General features: G+C 34.3%; 1 protein-coding gene across 1 annotated transcript in view; it reads left to right on the top strand.

Annotated features, from left to right (window-relative positions):
• Nucleotides 1-19,546, top strand: part of RIF1 (replication timing regulatory factor 1) — a 56,862-nt gene extending 37,316 nt beyond the window's left edge. The window contains exons 25-36 of the mRNA XM_030852793.2: nucleotides 80-179; nucleotides 1,311-1,430; nucleotides 2,843-2,994; nucleotides 3,375-3,455; nucleotides 3,537-3,591; nucleotides 3,964-7,194; nucleotides 9,294-9,440; nucleotides 9,752-9,829; nucleotides 9,919-10,034; nucleotides 10,556-10,709; nucleotides 12,538-12,646; nucleotides 13,126-19,546. Of these exons, the coding sequence (XP_030708653.2) occupies nucleotides 80-179; nucleotides 1,311-1,430; nucleotides 2,843-2,994; nucleotides 3,375-3,455; nucleotides 3,537-3,591; nucleotides 3,964-7,194; nucleotides 9,294-9,440; nucleotides 9,752-9,829; nucleotides 9,919-10,034; nucleotides 10,556-10,709; nucleotides 12,538-12,646; nucleotides 13,126-13,340 (4,558 nt within the window). The 3' untranslated portion in view covers nucleotides 13,341-19,546. The remainder of the gene's footprint in view (nucleotides 1-79; nucleotides 180-1,310; nucleotides 1,431-2,842; nucleotides 2,995-3,374; nucleotides 3,456-3,536; nucleotides 3,592-3,963; nucleotides 7,195-9,293; nucleotides 9,441-9,751; nucleotides 9,830-9,918; nucleotides 10,035-10,555; nucleotides 10,710-12,537; nucleotides 12,647-13,125) is intronic.
• Nucleotides 19,547-20,854: the final 1,308 nt, after the last annotated feature.

The raw sequence follows: 20,854 nt of genomic DNA, 5'->3' as shown, positions 1-20,854 counted from the left end.
ATTATAATTAAAGTGTTCTTGTTAATGTGTCATCAGTACTGCTTACTTAAGGCATATATATTTATGTATTTTTTTGAAGACCAATACTAAAACAAGCCAAACAAAAATCTCTGCTTCTGTTGCCTGGTTTGGAAAATGTTGAAATTATTGAGGAATCCAGTGGACCATATTCAGATACAGTAAGTTGTGTGTCGGGGTGGGGGGGCGTTGTTTACTTTTGCATGATGTTTGAGTAGTTCTTTTATTGCGTTTCAGTGTAGTTTTAAAAAGGACAAAAGCTTAGTATGTTTTACTGAAGTGATAAACAAGTAAAACCTGAACAGAAGTGTTCCGTAACAGTTTTCCATGACGTTACTTGTGTGGCCTAGAAAACTTAGGAATTAAGGGCAGTCAGTTTCACCATGGAGTCTCATTTAAATAATCTCTGGTTCTTGTTCATTAATGATCTTTTTTATTTAACTATGGCACCTTGTATATTGTTTTGCAAAGGTTGGAATTATTGAAATATATGGTTAAATGTTGCTTTATATAAACTGGGAATACTAGTTACTAATCCCTATGTAAGCAAGAGCTACACTTCATTTTCTCATTTCTTTGCATTGAATCTCATTCATTCTGCCAGAGAAACACATCCTTGATATCACATTATCCATTTGGACCAAGGTTACTTTGGCTAATAGTACTTGATTACGGTCTAAAGATGAAGAAGTAAAGATAGAAGCACTATATATATACTCATCAGGTAGAACACCCTTAGGCAATTTTTTCCTATTCAACAACAAATGGAGTCTCACTATTTTTTTGTTTAGAACCTTAAGAGAAATGCTCTTACTTAGTTTTGGTTTTTGGGTAGAATAAAAATACTTATCAGATAATTATCTAGACTTGTTTAGACTCCTTCAGTGTAATTTGGCCTGAAAAAGCCATATATTCTGTTGGGAGGGACCTGATAGTATTTTCTGTCATGTATGTTTTATTGTTTAAAGTTTTATGGCTTTGGTTTTTCTTTTAAAACAATTTCCAGTAATAAGAGGGGTATTTGAGTTCAATAATTCGATTCATTTTTATAGTGTTTATTTGATATGTCTTATTTTCAAGATGCAAAACAACTATTGCTATGTAAGTTGGAGACAACAAATCTTTGCTGTTACTGCATTAGACAGTGGCTTTCTTTGACATGATCTTAGTAGGTATGAATAGTCAAAAGAAATTTGAAATGAGTATTGATTAGACTGTAATTATCAAAATGTGAAAAGGATAAATAAAAAACATTTGCACATAATGAAATTGTTTTACTTTTACAAAAACAGACAGAAAATTCACAGTTAAATATGAAGATAAGTGGCATGGAAAGAACCTCAAGTGGAAAAAGAGATTCTTTTTTGGCACAAACAAAGGATACAAAAGACAATATGAAACCACCAGCTAAAGTATGTTTTTCAAAGTGTATTTAATAGAACTTTTAAAATTAAAGTATGTGGTAGCTTGCAAATATACAACTTTTGATTGGAAGAAAAACCTGTTAAACACTAAATAAAAGATGGGATTGTAGGGAAATAGTAAAGTGTGGCCTGGGAAGACTATTAAGATGGCATGGTAACCTAGAAGCCTTGGGAGATGATTACTTCTTAGTAAAGTTAAGTCTGCATAACACTGAGCATTTGTTTAGTATATTTACTCGAGGCAGCAGCCCCCTTGAGGTGGAATGAAACTAAATAAGATTAACTGTAACATAGGTAGCATGAAAGGAGAATGTTTTAGAACTTCTGTTATTGAATAGGAAGAGAATGTATCCGCAAGACATCTGTTGTAAGCTCATATATAAAACTAAATATCTAGTAGCTAGTGGCCAATTAACCAATTTTCAGATAATAATTCTTCTTCCAGGACCTCCAGTAAAGGGGTGTTCTGGAATTTTGAGACCATGGCCCTGGCAAAATGAAAGAAATACGTTATTTTTAAAGAATAACTTTGACACAGTCTTGTAGCAACTGAAAAGTAGAATGAAAACAACTGTGCTGAAAATTTGTAAAAATGACATTATGGTACCAATATTATTGGTATGTAGGACATATTATTTTGGCACCTTTTACTTAATTTGAGTAGTTTGTGCTTCAACTTGAAACTGCAGATATACTTTCCTCCTGCCAAAACACTTGATTTCTGTGTGTTGGCCTGAAAAACATTTGCCCATGCTTTTTTGGTAAGCACACATTTGCCTACATTTTTTTTTTTAAAAGGAAATGGAGATCCATTGTTTGTTTTTTTAAATAAATTTATATATTTTATTTATTTATTTTTGGCTGCATTGGGTCTTCACTGCTGCACGCTGGCTTTCTCTAGTTGCAGCGAGCGAGGGCTACTCTTTGTTGTGGTGCGTGGCCTTCTCGTTGCGGAGCACAGGCTCTAGGCGCATGGGCTTCAGTAGTTGTGGCACGTGGGCTCAGTAGTTGTGGCTCGCGGGCTCCAGAGCACAGGCCTCAGTAGTTGTGGTGCACGGGCTTAGTTGCTCCGCGGCATGTGGAATCTTCCTGGACCAGGGCTCAAACCTGTGTCCCCTGCATTGGCAGGTGGATTCTTAACCACTGTGCCACCAGGGAAGTCCTTGCCTACTTTTTAAAGAGGTATAATAATTTTTATTTTCTGAGTATTTAGTAGAGGCAGAATGAAAGTTAAGGACATGGTACTAATTGTTGTTAACCAGGAATATTGTATGAGTTTGAACTTCAAACTTCCTAGTCATTATCAAAAACCTTTATCAGAGTGCCTGAAGAGAGATTGATTGAAGTATTGGAAAATAATTTGGAAACTCAAAATGCGCATTAACGTTTTCAATTTGCAGTTGAAACTAGAGTCTTCGACTCCAAAAGCAAAGAGTGAAATGCCTTTGGAAGAAGAAAAGTCTACTGACTTTGTGTTTATACCTCCAGAAGGAAAAGAAACAAAGGAAAGGATACTAACTGAACACCAGAAAGAAGTACTCAAAACAAAGAGGTTTGTAGTACTTTTATCTTGAATAGAGTATTCCATATTTACATTTAGATTTCATGCGGCAAACCATAATTTTGAGTTTATAACTAAGATACTGTGTATTCTGTGCTGCTATATTTTAAGTGTCAAAAAGATTGTGCATAACTGTATTTCATAATGTATAAGGCTGCCTTGAAATGCGCTAAATGTTTCTAAACAATTCCTTTATTGAGGTATGGGAGGAAAAGGTAGGGGAGATGGTTTCATGGAAAATCTGGAAAATAAGCATTTAAACCTTGATTTTATATTATTCTTAAAATGTAACTAGATGTAGAATTGTAAGTTTAATTTCTAGTTGTAGGAATATCAGATATTGAAGTTGCTTATAAAAAAATCCTTTTCAGGTGTGATATTCCTGCCATGTATAATAATCTGGATGTTTCACAAGATACTTTATTTTCTCAGTATGGTCAGGAAGAGTCTATGTAAGTATGGAAGTTGTTGAAGTAACTGGTTTTCTAATTTTTAATTAACAGTATTCTAATTTATGCAGTTATTTATTTCAGGGAAATTCCTACTTTAACTGAAAAATCCAAGGAAGATTCCAAGATGATATTTAAGGTATATTTGGTATTTCATATTTTGGGGTTTTTAGAATCACCCTTCCATTATTATGGAGTCTCTTATATTAATGTTAAGATTTATTGTATAATCTCTTAACTTTCCTTAGCAGACTTTAGCAGAATTATAGTCATTATATGTGTGGGTCTGCATCTGTGTGTGAGTGCATGTGTGTTTAAATGTATTTGGCTTTATTGAATACTTACAATTGGAAACATAAATTAATGGGCATCTACCATCACCTTTGGAAAATTTGCAAAATATTGAAAGTCACATTGCCCTTTGAATTACTAAAGCTTTACACAAAAATTTCCCCAGAAAGTCAGACTTGTTTGCTGGTTAATCTATATGTATATGTACATTTCTGTGCAGGAGGAACAAAAGGAGAGTGACATTGTCATTCCTCAACATGTCATGGAAAACTGTGGTATGGATGAACACCTTGAAAAGGCTTCCCTTTCGAATAATGAGTGTGGTTCTATTGAGGAAACCAATCCAGAAATACTGAGCAGTAATGATGCCAGGAAAAAGGCTTTAATTGTATCAAAGAAGACGCCAACTGAATGTGCATCTAGTACAGAAAATACATTTGGTGTCAGCAGTAGCTCGGTTTCTAATGCCACTATTTCTGGAACTCCTCCCCCACAGCCTGCAAGTCGAAGGCAATCCTTTATTACTTTGGAGAAGTTTGATGGCTCAGAAAATAGACCCTTTAGTCCATCCCCGTTGAATAATATGTCATCAGCTGTTATAGTGAAAAATAACCAGGAAGGCACGGCTAAAACAGATAATCCACCAAAAGCAAAGAAAAGAGAAGTGGCTCTTTCAAAATCTGACTCTGCAAAAACAGTGCATGGGATTAAGAGATCAGTCCGAAGGTCGAGTAAGCCTGAACCAATAGGGAATAAAAAGTCTAAGTCCTTGATGAGATCTGATCAGGAGAAAAGTACTCGGGAATCTGTTGATGGCATGGTAGCCTTAGAAAATAACCCACCTGGTTTGCTTAATCAAACAGAATGTGCATTAGATAATCAGGTTCATCTCTCTGAGTCTTCAGTGGAGTATGAGGATACGATGCTTAAACCAACAATAGAAAATACTATACTATTAGAAAACAGTACTGTAGAGGAGAAAACCTTAAAAATTAATTTGGAATCCAAAGAAAACACACCCCCAGCCATAATAACAACAGATCAAACAGTAAATGAAGATAGTCATGTTCAGATAACTCCAAATCATAAAACCCTTAGACGATCTTTAAGGCGACGTTCAGAAACAGCAGAGCCAACCACTGATAGCCAAGATAAAGAAAATAATCAAAAAAGGGAAAGACGTAAGGAAGAAGAAAAGACTCTGCAGAGGAGTCCATTGCATGTAAAAGATGATGTTTTACCTAAGCAAAAATTGATTTCTGAACAAACTGTACAGGAAAATTTAATTGAGAAAGGAAATAATTTACATGAGAAGACTTTTGGGGAAACCAGCGCTAATGCTGAAATCGATGAAAATAGAAGAAAGCCAGATCTTGAGACTACTAAATCTGAGGGAGATGGTGCCCAGGACATTGCAGATAAATCCTCTGAGAAAACAGTAAGGGGACGAACACGGTATCAAACCAGAAGAGCATCCCAGGGTTTACTTTCCAGCATTGAAAACTCAGAATCTGATAGTTCTGAGGCAAAAGAAGAAGGTTCTAAAAAGAAAAGATCTGGAAAATGGAAAAACAAAAGCAGTGACAGTGTTGACATTGAAGATCAAGAAGAGAGAATGGTAAAACAGGAATGTATAAAGGTTGAAAGTCAGACACATGATTATAAAGGGAATTCTGAAGTAGACAAAGATACAAAATCTCAGATCTGTGAAAAAGAAGAAAGTAATACTGTAACTCTTCAAGATTCTACAATATCTTCAGAATTATTACAAGTTTTTGGTGATGTATCAAATACCTTCGAGGGAAAAAGTAAAACTGACAAATGTGCAGAACCTTCCTTTTCAAATCCTTCTGTACCAGAATCAAATCTAAGGACTAGAAATGCCAATAAAAGATTGCATAAGCGAGATTCTCTAGAAAATAGTGTGGGTGAATCCTCAAAAACAGAAACATCAGACATTTCTTTGCTTTCTGAGAAAACTCTTCAAACACTTGAATGCCAACACAAGAGAAGTAAGAGGGTGAGGAGATCTAAAGGTTGTGATTGCTGTGGAGAAAAATCACAACCTCAGGAAAAGTCATTCATTGGGTTAAAGAATACAGAGAATTATGATGTAAAAGTCAGCGAAACAAAAAAGACAGATGTGCAGACACCTGTAACTATATCAGAAACTTCTAAAGCTGATCTGTATTCAGAAGTAAAACTTTTAGATGAGCATCATAGTGTGAATTTTCATTTGGATCTCAAGGAGGAGAATGATACTATTAATGATTCATTAATTATATCTGAAACTGAGTTGAAAGAAAATACTATTCAAGACTTTATTCCTTCTGAAATGGTAAATTTTAAAGAAGAAACTTGTGATAGGGATTCTGAGGTAGCAATATCTCTTGAAAGCCAGGAGCCATCTAATAAAAAATGTAAAACTATTGACCCATGTTTGGGTGACTTCAAAGATATTTCACTGGAATGTTTAACTTTGGAGACCGAAGAAAAAAAGCCAGAGGCTATCCCCAAAAAGGAATTGAGTATTATAGAGAACCTTGTTAATGTTGAAGCAAATGCAGAATTGAATCCAGGAGAAGTAGATGCTATGGAATTGAATGCAGAAAATGATAAATCTGAAGCTAGCTTCTCTAAACAAAAGAGTGTCAAAACTGATATTTCAGAGGAAGAGGTAACAGAGAAAAACAGTCAGAGTACAGATGCACCTGAAGAACTCAGTGCTGATGAAGCAATAACTGTGGAATTTAATTCAGGTATTGGTCATTCTGATGATACCACACCTGTAAAAGTGAGTGCTCAGTTAGAGATTTCTGAACAAATAGCAGTTGGGGAACTAGACAGAGGAAGTGATGAATCTGATCCAGGCTCATCTGGAGAAATGAATGCTGAAATGGAAAATTGTGAAGAAACAGTGATTGGTGAGGTGACTACTGAAACTGACCGTGTCAATGAAACAGAGGATGAGGACTTAACTACCAAAGCCTCTAAGCCTATAGAAGCTGAAACAAAGAGATTGAATGTAGAAATCGATAGTTTTGTTCCCAACACACTTGAGATGAGCACTGAAGAAGGAAAGGTTGACTCTAATAAAACTGAAACAAATATTGAACCTAATAAATTTGAGGAAACAAAATTAGGTGACAGTCAGATGGTAGCGGGAAATGATGGAATTTTACCAGAAGTTCACCATATTTCAGAGAAAGTGGAGGAGACACCACAACCTCTGACAGCTGAAACAGCTGTTTCTGAACTGGTATCAGAAGACAATAATACATCTCCTCAAAAATTAAAGGATGTTGATCCTTTACTCATGTCAGCAAATGACAGTCCTAGTGGCATGCAGACACGCTGTGTCTGGTCTCCTTTGGCTTCTCCATCCACCAGCATTTTAAAGAGAGGACTAAAAAGACCCCAAGAAGATGAAAGCTCATCACCTGTTCACAAGGTAGGGGGATTGAGGCTGAATATTAATGAGTCCATGTTTAATTGGAATATTTTGGCCATATGGTGATACCTGGTGAATGACAGAATATTAGGTTTATATGACCATTCATTTTGAGCATTTACCATGGTGGCTAGGGGAAAGGGCAGGTAGAAGGAAAGGTTGAGAAAGGAGACTGAAGCCCTTTAAATTTATTTATTTATTTAATTTATTGCTTGCTTGCTGCGTTGGGTCTTTGTTGCTTCCCACGGGCTATGTCTTGTTGTGGCGAGCGGGGGCTACTCTTGGTTGCAGTGCGTGGGCTTCTCACTCTGGTGGCTTCTCTTGTGTGGAGCACGGGCTCTAGGCCTAGTGGGCTTCAGTAGTTGTGGCACGTGGGCTCAGTAGTTGTGGCTTGCAGGCTCTAGAGCGCAGGCTCAGTAGTTGTGACGCATGGGCTTAGTAGCTCCGCGGTATGTGGGATCTTCCTGGACCAGGGCTCGAACCCGTGTCTGCTGCGTTGGCAGGCGGATTCTTAACCACTGCACCACCAGGGAACCCTGAAGCCCTTTAGATATTCCTTTATTTCAGGGCACTAAGCTACAGATCTTCATACAACCATCACCATTGTTCACTTTTTGAAAACTTTAGATAATCTCTCATGGTGATTTTTTTTTCTGCTCTTCATATCATAATATATGAGGAAACACTTAGAAACTGATAAAGTAGCTTTAGTTGGCACTTACTATGTACTAGGACATTATGCTGTTTCACATTTAAGTATTTATATAAACTTATTTTCACACCTTGTTTAATTAAAAAGAACAAAAAAATCTTTTTAGGCTGTGCCTTCATTAATTTCTGGATATGATTTCATTTGTAATTATTTTGTTTATGTCCCCATTTTCTTCACTAAAGTTTATCTACTTTGGTTTGTAAACATATGGATTACCTATGTATCTGTTTTAACCCCTGGCCCTGTGACTTGCACATAATTTGTTGAATAAATACAATTTAAAAAGGAAAAGTTGCATGTGCTTACATAACTTGTCCTCTCTATCAAAGTAGATGTTTTGAAAAAGTACAGTGTAGGCATTCCTTAACTTAATTTTGAAACTGAACCTACCGTTTACTGTAGAATACATGTGTTTATGTATACAAATGTGTATATATAAATATAATTATACTGGCACTTAATTTTGCTTTTAGTCAGCACATTTTGAAGACTTCCCCAAGATATACTGAAAATTCTCATATTGAGAATTCAGAGATTAGTTCTTGGGAAGACTTAACACCACTTGAGGTTTTTTCAATTTGGTCTTGGTTTGCTTTTGTTTTGAGGCTCTTACTATTATTATTTTTTAAGTTTAAATAGGCCATAAGGTAAAATGCATTTGATTTCTTCAGTATGCTTTAGATTGTTGGTATCAGTTAACTAGTCATGTTTTGTTTCATAGTAGCTCATTTAATTTTTATTTAGGCAACAGTACAACATACAGTAGTTTTCTGTAGCAGATATGTACAAAATCTGCCCAGTCTTTTGGGAATCAAGACCAGGAGGCATTTATATACATATTTAATGGTTTAAGTGCTCTGTTGTGTGCTTAGATAGCTGAATGAGTGAATAAAGGGTTTAGAAGAGGCCAAAATGACTTCAAGCTGGGCTAAGAAAGACAAAAAAAGCCACCCAATTGCTGACTCTTGTACCCTCAAAGAGTTAAGAACTGAGCTTAGTAAGATATACCAGAGGCCAGTTAGTACTGTCTCTGCCTCTTTACGTTGTTCTTTACAGTCCATAGTAAGCCTGTAAGGTTAATAGAATTTGATTATACAATTTTAACTGTCACATGCAATTTCATTAAGTTTCTGCTGTTATCCTTCTTTCACTCTCCTTGTTGCTGTATTATGCAGTTTAGACTGTAGATAATTGGAATGACCCTTGGTCTTGAGTAATATCTGTGAAAGCAGTCACCAGGAAGAACTACAACTATGTGCAGTTGGCTTCTAGTGAAATAAATTAAGCTTCACATTCTGTTTTTGGCTAACCTTATAATGAGAATTTACAGTGGTTTTTTTTTTTAACTTTTAATTTTGTTAAATAAAAACATGACCTATGTTTTCAGGTTCGCCGTGTCTCCTTTGCAGATCCTATATACCAGGCAGGATTGGCAGATGACATTGATAGGCGATGCTCTATTGTTAGGTGCCATTCTTCAAATAGTTCTCCCGTAGTAAAAAGTGTTAAAACTTCACCTACTGTGCAATCTAAGGTAAGCTGTAGGCTTTAAAAAATACACATGCAGACGGAATTGTGTTGGGTAATTTGTCTTAAAATTAAATTTAAGACACAAAACTTATTTGGTTTGGTTTATTGTTCTTTTGTCTGCTTACTTGGTAAGCAGACAAGAGGTGGTAAGAGGCAATGATGATCCAGCAAGTCATTGATCCAGTAATACTGTTACATTTTACATTTTCTGAAAATTTTAAGACATTACTGCAGGCTTAAGTTGTGAAAATAAAGTTGTAAAATTTACAGTTATCTAGGGTTCTGAGTTTTTTTTTTCTCCTTTCTTCTATCTAGCATAATACCACTTCAGCCAAAGGATTTCTGTCCCCAGGATCACGTAGCCCTAAATTTAAGAGCTCAAAGAAGTGTTTAGTAAGAAGTGCTTTAGTTTTCATGCAACTTTATATTTTCATGTTCAGTCAGGTGACCTCTATTTAACAGCTTTTGAAATTTATTCTAAGATTGCAGAAATGGCTAAGGAATCTGTGCCATGCCCAACAGAAAGTGTTTACCCTGCTTTGGTGAACTGTGTAGCACCAGTTGACATCATTTTACCTCAGATTACGTCCAACATGTGGTAAGTGGTTATTTAGGCTTCTGGCTTATACCTAGAGATGCCACTTACTTAAGAGGGATATTTAAATGATCAAGGTTCTCATGTTTAGAATTGATTTATATATACTTTCACACACTTTGTTTTAGAAATAAATGAAAATGCAGCTGGGAAGATGGGTGAGATATGGCAATAATAGAAGCATTGATCATAATACAGTAATGGCTAAGATAATTGTGTGCTTAATATTTGCCAGGTTTTGCATACATTATCTTATTTAATCCTAATATAAATACTATAAGGAGTATAATTAGTTCCACTTTATAAGATGTTTGTAAAGGTTAGTCTTGCTTAAGCCAGGTATACACATCAGATTCAAATTTTAAAGTAAATGCACGTATGCCTGTCCTCAGAGTGGGCTAGGTGGGTCTATATAAATTCAGTTATGATTGAGCTTAAATCAGGAAATTCAATTGGGTAGGCCCTTACAAACAGAATAAATATAAAACTATTTGACATTTTTCCTGTTTCTGTCATCTCTTTAGGGCAAGAGGACTGGGACAACTCATTAGAGCCAAGAATATAAAAACAATTGGTGATTTGAGTACTCTTACAGCATCTGAAATAAAAACTCTTCCTATCCGTTCTCCAAAAGTGTCTAATGTAAAAAAGGCTCTCAGAGTATATCATGAGCAGCAGGTAAAAACTTAGATGTTAGTCATAACATCACGTATAAATAAATGATCGAGCAATACAATTACAGAAGTTTGCATTTAAACTATTCTTGCTTAAAAAGCTCATTTTATATGATGCCTTATCTTCCCTTCCCCTGCAGTTAAGAGTAACTTAAAAGATTCATTTATAATTCCATAGATTTGCTCATTTTGTACTGTTATTGTGTATAATACCTCTTTATTCTTTGAATTCTATTTTCCTACCCTCTTCTCTCTTTTATTTCCACCAAATAGGTGATTGGTTTCATGGCTGCCATTTCGAAAGCCTAGATGTTCAAATCTAAACATTTACAAAAATCTTGCGTATTTGTAGTTAACAGTATTTTGATTTTGATATCCAACACAATTGTGGCCAATTTTTTTTTACTTGTTCTTCCTATCAACTTTTAACACAAACATGTTAGGTCATGGACATTTCTCAAGATTCTTATGAAAGCCAAGATGCTTTTGCCATATAAAAATGTATCAATATATGGAAAATTTTGTGTATCATTTCAGAAGAATTCACAGACTCTCCTGAAACCCATTTAGAAACCCTTTATGTATTCATTGATACTATGCAAAACTGTGAATATATGAAAAATAGGGTTTGTTAAGGGTGAAAGCTGGTGTTCTATTAGAATTTCTGGGACTGGAGTTTGCAGACTACTGAAGACTTCTGCTGTATTCGTGGAAGTCCTTGATTTACTATTAATTTTACTTGATCTTTAAAAACATATTAACCAGTGGGGGAAAAAAGAACTATTAGTAATTTTCAGTCTGATAGCTGAAGCATTTCATCTGCTTTATTGAGATCCAGCCACATACCATAAAATTCACCCACCCAAAACACACAATTAAGTGGTTTTTTAGTATATTCACAAAGTTACACAACCGTCACCAAGACCTAAATTTAGAACATTTGTTATTACCCCGGAAAAAAAAACCCTGTACTCATTAGCAGTCACTCTGCATTTTCACCCCCAAGGCAACCACTAATCTTTGTCTCTGTAGTTTTGCCTATTGTGGACATTCCATAAAAGTGGAGTCATATAACCTGTAGTCTTTTGTGAATGACTTCTTTAACTGAGCATAATGTTTTCAAGGTTCACAGGTATTAGTACTTCATTCCTTTTTATGGTTAAATAATATCCCATTCTATGGCTATACAACGTTTTGGTTATCCATTCATCACTTGATGAACATTTGGGTTGTTTACACACTTTCCTATTATGAATATGCTATTAGGTACATTCATATACAAGTTTTTGTGTGGACATAACATTCTTTATTTCTCTTGGGTATATGTGTAGGAATCTAATTGCTCGGTCATATGGTAACTCTAACGTTCTGAAATTAGTATTTTCTCAATCAACAATCAGTAAGCCCTGGGAATACCTTTGAAAATTGTGTTCTTAAATTTTAAAAAAAGAAGTCCATATATTATTTAAGCTTGGAAATCTTTGCCTTAGATTTGCTTTTCCCCTGTTCCTGAACCTGGGGAATATAGTGTAGTTTTTCATGGCTACCATTTGCAATAATTCTTGACAAGTCCATTAGGAAATATTATAAACCCCATAACCACACCACCTCTTTGAAAAAACAGTGCTATGTAATGCTATTTTTGTGTGTTGTTAGTAGAACATGGGTTCTTAGCAGTATTAGCTAAGCTTATTATGTAATGGGCTGTGAAACATAGTATGTCAGATTGTTTTCCAGCATTAGTGGTCCTGTTACTATTAGTCCTGTTAAAAATTACTTTCAATTTGTCGCTTTTGTGTGTTTTTTTTACTGGTCTGAATGTATAAATCAAGGTGAAGTCTCGTGGACTAGAAGAGATTCCAGTTTTTGATATTTCCGAAAAAACAGTAAATGTAATGGAAAATAAATCTATTTCTCCTGATGAAGAAAGACTTGCCTCAGGTATATTTTAGCAGAGTGGGACAATTTTATAAGATCAGCTGACTTTCTTGAAGAAATATTTTGTTATTGTGCTTTTAGTTTTAATTTGACCATGCCCTGTGAATTAGACAAGTATTTTTTTGTGTAATAGTTGCCAAGTGTGTGAAAAAATAACTGATACGACTTCAAGTATGTCTAGTTGCTTTTTCTCTAATTGTCAACTTCTGCTCTATCAAGGCCTCAAATGAGGATATAAACTATAAACATTGCATTCCAGTTATGTTGTTCATAAAAATGAAGTAGTCATGATTTCTGTAATGGCACAGAATAAACTATGGTAATTTTTCTGTTGCCTATTCTCTTGACCTTGAGCAGGTATACCTCAGCCTGCATTCTTAATTTGAAACCTGGGCACTTAAATTTTTATTACCTTAAAAGGAGAGAGATAATTTAAGATTTATCTGGAATAGATTTAATTGTGCTTTTTTCCTTTCTTTTAGATTTAATTGATCCTGTTGCTTTAGAGACTCCGTTATCTAAAAATCTTGTGGCCCAGATTAGTGCACTTGCTCTTCAACTAGATTCAGAAGATCTCCATAATTATTCAGGAAGCCAGCTATTTGAAATGCATGAGAAACTTGGTAGCATGGCAAACTCTATAATTAAAAATCTGCAGTCACGTTGGAGGTCACCAGCCCATGAAAATTCTATTTAGTGTTTTAAGAGAAAATTGAAGTATAAAAAAAAAAAATCACTGGATTTGTTGATTCATAAAGTAAGTTCTGAAATATAGCACAATTTCAGACAATGTTTGCAAAGTTGGTAACATTTCAGACGCTGAAGGGCAATATCTTATTAAGTTCAGTTTTGTTAGTGAGATCATTTTTTCCTGTATAACATGTTTTCTTGGCTGCTATGCGTAGTTTTTCCAAAAATTTAAATATTGAAATGTGAAAGCAAAAACTAAATAGCATACATTTTATTTCACTTACTCATGCGTATTTTAATGGAACATTTTATGTAATATACCTGTTCTCAGTAAGTAAAAATGAAAAATTTTATTTGAACTTTTTCCTGAACTGATAAGGTATTTATACTTGATTTCCTTTTTTAAAATTTCTATTTGTTGTGCCTGAGGTTTAAGAAATTTGTTCTTGGTAAAACACCCCAAATGAGATGCAAGAGAATCTTTTGGAACGCTCTTCGCAGACATCAACGTTATTTGGACAAGAAAATACTTACATTTCAAGAAAAATATTAAAAGTTTCAACTTTTGGGGTTAAATATTAAAGCAGAATTTACTAAAATTACATTCATTTGCGTTAGCAAATATTTGTTCAGCAGCATTTGCCTGTGAAAATATACTTATGAGACATATAATATTCATTTAAAAATGCACGACTATTTGTACATTATGTATAGATTAAGTTTTTAATTTATAAATTTCAGTCTTCGTTAATTGCATGAGTTTTGTTCTGCAGCTTCTTGTGAATACCTTTGTTTTGTTTAATAGAAACATAATTTTGTATATATTGAATACTGAGATATCAGTATGGATGGTAGAAGTGCTTCATGGGCTTGCTGCAGATGTTTGTAGGATTCTGTCTCTACAAATAAAACAACAAATAGTTTTGTACTTAGATAATAGTGTTAGTTAAAACATGAGTTTATTTTCTAAAGTAGCCAGAAAGAGTAAAGTAATAGAAATGAGAAAGTGTTACATGACAACTTTGCCATTCATTCCCATAACCTTCCCCTGCAACCCCCATCCCTTTTGGTTTAGAAGAGGGTATCAGCCACTAGAAAGCGTGCCTCATTACATTTCTCTTTAATGGGGATTTAGCTTGAGTATTTTCATTATAACTTGGACCATAAGGAATCTAGAGTTTATCTGCTCTTTTTACCTATACCTAAAGCAAACTTGGGAGAAATTTGAAACTGTTCATTCAAAATATTTATGTTTTACTGAGTAAAAAAGTAGGGTGTATGTAATTAAACCATTTGTAGATTTTTTACCAACTGGTATTAGTGCCTGACTTTCCCATATTTGTTTCATCTTTTTAACAGTGAGAGTATTTCATTTGTTTTTGAAATAGAATGAGCGAGTGGTCTTCTCAGTTTCAGACTTATTCAGAACTAACCCTTACTTGAAAAGGCACACATTCTTCAGCAACTTATAGAAAGTTTAATCCTTGTGTCTTGGTTAGCTTTACATTCAGAAGGGGGCTGCCACCCATTCACAGTAAAAGTTGGTTTTGCTTTAATAATAAATCCATTATCAGTACATTGCAAATATTTTAGGGTCTAAGTGTGATATTTATATGCTGAGGATGATTTTAAAAGAAATTCTGGGACCACTAAACTGAGGATTGTAGCTTGAAGAAATAACTAATGAAAAATTAAGAATTTTTTTAAACATTTATAATTGTGGTTTAAATTGTCTATCATTTATTTCCCAAATTGTATTTGACAGTAAAGAGGCATATATGTTTTTGCAAACGTGTAAGAAGGGATGTGTAGGTGTGTTGAGAGGAGTCAGAATTAGCTCATTTCATGACTTCGTATCTTAATATTCGTGTGAACTAAACTTACTTGCTGGTGGAATGAAGTTCTTGGGAAGTTGAACAGTATAGCAGAAAATGTGACCAAAATGATTACCGTTTACTTAAATCACTGAGTTTGATGCAAGCACAGATTTTAATTTTAAAACATTGTGGTTTAATAAGGATATATTTTTAAATATTTGAGGGCAAAAACCAGTTTGCTAAGTGTTCATTGTTGATATAGTTCTAAGTGTGTATGTGAGGCACCTTATTTTCAATTTTCTTGCCTTAAAATTTTCTGCAAATTTTTTCCTGAGTGATTCCGGAAGAGCTGAAAGCATTAGTATTCCTTGATCAGCTCCAGTATGTGTTGTTTCACTATTAAAGTGAAATCAGTTTTTTCAAATAATTCCTAATGGTTAATAAAACATGGCAAACGTTACTGAGAACACTCAAATGTGATTTATTTTATGTATTTATAAAGAATCTAGTTGAATGCAGAGCCATAGTATAATTTTCCATGTTCCAAAACGTATTTCATAGAGGATTTAAATTTCCATTATTTCAGTGAGCCCATTATTAAAGATGCTCTGCTGTTTGAACAAGTTCGAAAGCCATTGTTGAATAGTGGAGAGCTTTTGCTCAAGTAATTATGCAGTAGGATAATACAGTCAAAAATAAGATTGAAATGTGAACTTAAGTATGGTAACCCTGACATTGCCCATGATTCTTTCTTTCTGTGCAGCTTGGTGTAGTAGTCAGGGATTCTGTTACATATTTAAGAATCATAAAAATGTCAAGAAAGTTGGGTTATATCTTGCCTTAAATAAAGGTGGCAGGACAGGAAACAAAAGTTTGGAAAAATGGGAAGAGTATGTGGAAAACATACAAGTAGAGTTTTGTTTTTAAAGGAATGAGTAAAAATAAGTGCTGTTTCAAAGGCAGGCTTAGTTGAAATTTACCAAAAATACAAGTTAGAGTGTCACATTTTTCTCTTAATGCCATTCCTTTCAACTTTGACTTTATAATCCACCAAGAAAAGCCTAGATTCCATCTCATATTCTTCATAATTGATTTGCAGGGAGATAATTTGTGAGCTAGGCTTGGAGGCCATAAAATAGCAGTTGTTAATAATTATTAGGCTAAGATTTGAGTCAAGGGAGTTAGCTGCTTGCTCATTAGTTCAGCACAAGACCATTTTATCCCTAAGCCATTGCAAAGGTCTTGTACGTTGTATACAAACATTAGAGTGAAGTTCTGACTCTTAACATAGTACTTCTCAAACTTGCATGTATTTGTAAAAATGCAGATTCTGATTCAGTAGGTCTGTGATGGGGGCCTAATAGTTCATTTCTAACAATTCCCATGTGATCCATACAAATGCTGATGTGGACTGCATTTGTGGTCGTCGGCATAAGAGGCTTCAAGATCTAAATTAGGTTTTGGTATCCCAAGCAGATTGAAGTCCTTAGAATTATTGCCACAAAAGATAAAAGCTAGTCTTTTTTAAAGAAACTTTTTCAAATGTCTGAATTGAGGATTCAGATTGGTCTTGAAGGCTTCAAATTACAGTACAAAAATTTAAATAAAATTGTAAAAGGTAGAATTTTGCCTCATTTGGAGCCTTTTAAATATGGAAGATAAATATGTTATAAAGAACCTTATTAAGTAGTTTGGACAATGTGGAGTCTTACGAGTATATGTGAATTATGTTCTGATTTTTTTGTTAATATAAAGGTAAATTTTCACAATATTAGAGGTGCATTTAGAAGGCAAGATTTCATTTAGAGACTAAGTTATGGGACTTCATTATTTCATTAATAAACCTTGAAAACAGACTACCCCTAACTAAATTTAATTTGGCAATAAAGTTAGCAGTGCTGTAATAAGTCAATTCTGACAAATGTGCCTTATAATCATTTTACTGAAGACCTCTGGTGACTGCTGCGACCATTACATGGTTAAAACTTGCTGTTTTGTTGTAAAATGGAGTTGAAAGAGTTGAATAATCTGATTTTCCAAAATGAGTTTTTCTTGGCATTCTGTTAAGATGTTATATTTCCTTCATATTTAAATACTTTTATTGTAAGAGCTGCCCTCATCCAAAGCACTTAAGGAAATGTCGCCAGAAGTTAAGTAATGGGTTTTAAAAATAGATTATCAAAATTTACTGATAACTCAATCTGTGAAACAAATCTGGTCTTTGTGGTTTCTCATGGCCCAATTAATGATATGTCTATTATATGCCAGGTTTTGTATATTGCTTCTTGAAAGTATCCATTAAAATCTGAGTCATTTGGATTTGAAGATCTATAGATACTTGATAGAGTAGTAGCCTGATATAATTATGAGTGTCTACTTAGTTCTTGGAATAGAATATTAAATTTTACAATGTGGTCTTTACCGTTTTTTTCTTCATATGCCAATCCTTTCACCAAAGAACAGTTAAAACCAAGTGCCGAACTGTAAATGCTTACTCCCCTGAAATATACCATTAGAATAAAAGATAACCTCTCTCTTTACATGTGAGTATAAAATTAAAGACAGTATTTTAAATTGATGTCACATGGAAGAAGAAAACCTACATAGCTTTTGGTCTTCTACTTGTAGTAGAGGGAACAATATCTTTACACTACAGTGAACCATTTTATAGCTGGATGAAACTAAGCTTATCAGATGGCAGACTTATATGCTGATAGAAATTGATGCACTGATAAATGATAAAATGAAGAGAAAGGGAAAGAAAAATGGAGCTGAAATAGTAATAAAGCAATTAGGTCATTAAGTATAGAGACAAACAGTTCTGTGTATTTTGAAAATAACTGGCAGCCAGTGGTCCCTGAGTTATCCTATACATAATACAGTACCATAATTAATGTTCATAAAGCCCTTGAATAATTATTTAGAAATACATTATTATTTAATACTCTGACCCCCCATCAGTAAATAATTTCCAACAAAAGACAGTGTTACTTCTTAGATGGATAAGCTGCATATAACTAGAAGGTTCACTTTCAAAATAAAATGTCATGGAACCAAAAATGGAATGTATAATAGCTATTTTGATACTTAGCTGAATAGTTAACAGGGGTCTGAGGAATTTTTTATTTTTATGGAATGGAAATTTTTTAATAGAAGAATGGAATTAAGAATCGATTTTGAGTATAGAAAATGAAAGACGGCAGTTTTGCCTAGTAAGTTTAAAGAGCAGAGGTTGACAGACTACAACCTGCCGCCTCTTTTTTACATCTGATGAGCTAAGAGTGGTTTTTACGTTTTCTAAATGGTTGAAAAAAATCAAAATAATAGTATTTTGTGGCACATGAAAATATATAAAATTAAAATTGTATTGTTTGTAAATAAGGTTTTACTGGGACACGGTCATGCTTATTTACATATTTGGCTGCTTTCCAGCTACAGTGGTAGAATTGAGTAGTCTGAAGGACTGTGGTGGCTTGTAATATCAAACATACTATCTGACACTTCAAACATACTATTGTCTGACACTTTACATAAAGTGTGCCAGTCTTTGACATAAGGGATAGATTTGTGCATACACGGCAGTTTGGCTACTTCTGGCTGGCAGGATAGGAATATTGATTTAATTTCTATTGCCATTATTCAGATTTTATTTTATAAAATGGGTTCCCCTGATTCCATTTATATCTTACCATCGCTCAAATACACATATACTAGGAGATACTAGTATTTTTTACATATGCCTTTTTCTCCCAAACCCTTAAAGCATTGTTCTGTGTTTGCCATGGATATTAAGGGACCTGATGTGTAAAGGAAAGCCATCTGGCACTAATTGGTTAAATCACACCTGTAAAACAATTGGGGCTTTGGGGAGTTTGCTTTCTGTGTTGTTGAGTAATGGATCGCTTTCAATATAAACACTACCTCCTGTGGATAGACTTGACTAATGTGCACTTAGAAAAGGACTGAGAGAAGCCAAATCAGTCATTTATTAGCCCTGTAATATTTTTGTTTTCATCACTTGATAAACTCTAAGAGAGCTTAGTTTTACATTCAGAAAGTATTTATATTTGATAAGTCAAATGATGTAAGTTGAAACTTCACAGAAGTACCTGTTCATTCCTCAATTGACTGTACTAGTAGATGGGAAATAAGGGTGCAGTCAGTTGTGTTTGTGTAATGCTTTATACAACGTTTGAAGCAGGTAGACCTATACTAAAATTGTATTTTCAGGTTCATTATGACTGAGTGGATGGAGGGAGAATCTGTGTCTGATCCACAGTAAAACTTTCATAATCTGTTGAGAGTTGACTGTTATCACTTGCCAATTGAAACTGGACATTGAAACATTTTTAAAGAAATGCACTTTAATCTGAAATAAAACAAACAAAAAAAATTATGGTACTTGTTGTTCTTTGGTTTTTGTTTTTTTATTTTTGTGTTTCAGTGAGGCCTCCTGAAATGAATGAGAATAACATAATCCAGATACCAACCTAAAAGTGAGCATTGTATTTGTCCATGAACCATTCATATTCTTCCCCTCTTTTATGGCCTATTTTTAACCGTAGAGGATCTCTATTTTATTCATAGTCTTATGGGTTCCACACACTTCTAAATCCTTTTTTTTTTTTTAAATTGAAGTATAGTTGATTTACAATATTGTGCTAGTTTCAGGTATACAGTGAAGTGGTTCAGTTATATATATGTTTTTCAGGTTATTTCCATTATAGGTTATTACAGGATATTGAATATCATTCCCTGTGTTACACAGTAAATCCTTGTTGCATATCTGTTTTATGTATAGTAGAGTTTATCTCTTAATCCCATACTTCTAATTTATCCCTCTTTCTCGAGAACTCCCTGTCCCCTTTGTTAACCGTAAGTTTGTTTTCTATGCCTGTGAGTCTTTCTGCTTTGTATAAAGATTCATTTGTATTATTTTATAGATTGTGCATATGTGATACAATACTTGTCTTTCTCTCCGTATGATATTTTCTGTGTCCATCCATGTTGTTGCAAAGGTCAATATTTCATTCTTTTTTATGGCTAATATTCCATTGTGTGTGTGAGATCTTATATATATATATATATATCTCGCATCTTAAACTAATTGTTGATGGGCATTTGGGTTGTTTCTGTCTTGGGTATTGTAAATAGTGCTGCTGTGAATGTTGGGGTACATGTATCTTTTCTAATGAGAGTTTTCGTCTTTTCCAGATATATGCCCAGGAGTGGGATTGCTGGATCATACGGTAGTTCTATTTTAGTTTTTTGGAACCTCCATACTGTTCTCCATAGTGGCTGCACCAGTTTACATTCCCACCAACATTTCTGCACACCATCTCCAGCATTATTTGCAGATGATGGCCATTCTGACCAGAGTGAAGTGGTACCTCATTGTAGTTTTGATTTGCATTTCTCTGATAATTAGCAATTTGGAGCATCTTTTCATTCGCCTGTTGGCCATCTGTATGTCTTCTTTGGAGAAATTTCTGTTTAGATCTTCTGCCCGTTGATTGGGTGGTTTGGTTTTTTGGTATTGAGTTGTGTGAGCTGTTGGTATATTTTGGAAAGTAACCCCTTGTTGGTTGCATCATTTGCAGATATTCTCTCCCATTCCGAGGTTGTCTTTTCGTTTTGTTCATGGTTTGCTGTGCAAAAGCTTAAAGTTTGATAAGGTCCCATTTGTTTATTTTTGCTTTTATTT

This window comes from Globicephala melas, chromosome 7 (assembly GCF_963455315.2).
Source record: "Globicephala melas chromosome 7, mGloMel1.2, whole genome shotgun sequence".
Lineage (NCBI taxonomy): Eukaryota > Metazoa > Chordata > Mammalia > Artiodactyla > Delphinidae > Globicephala > Globicephala melas.
This window is presented reverse-complemented; position numbering and strand designations above follow the sequence as displayed.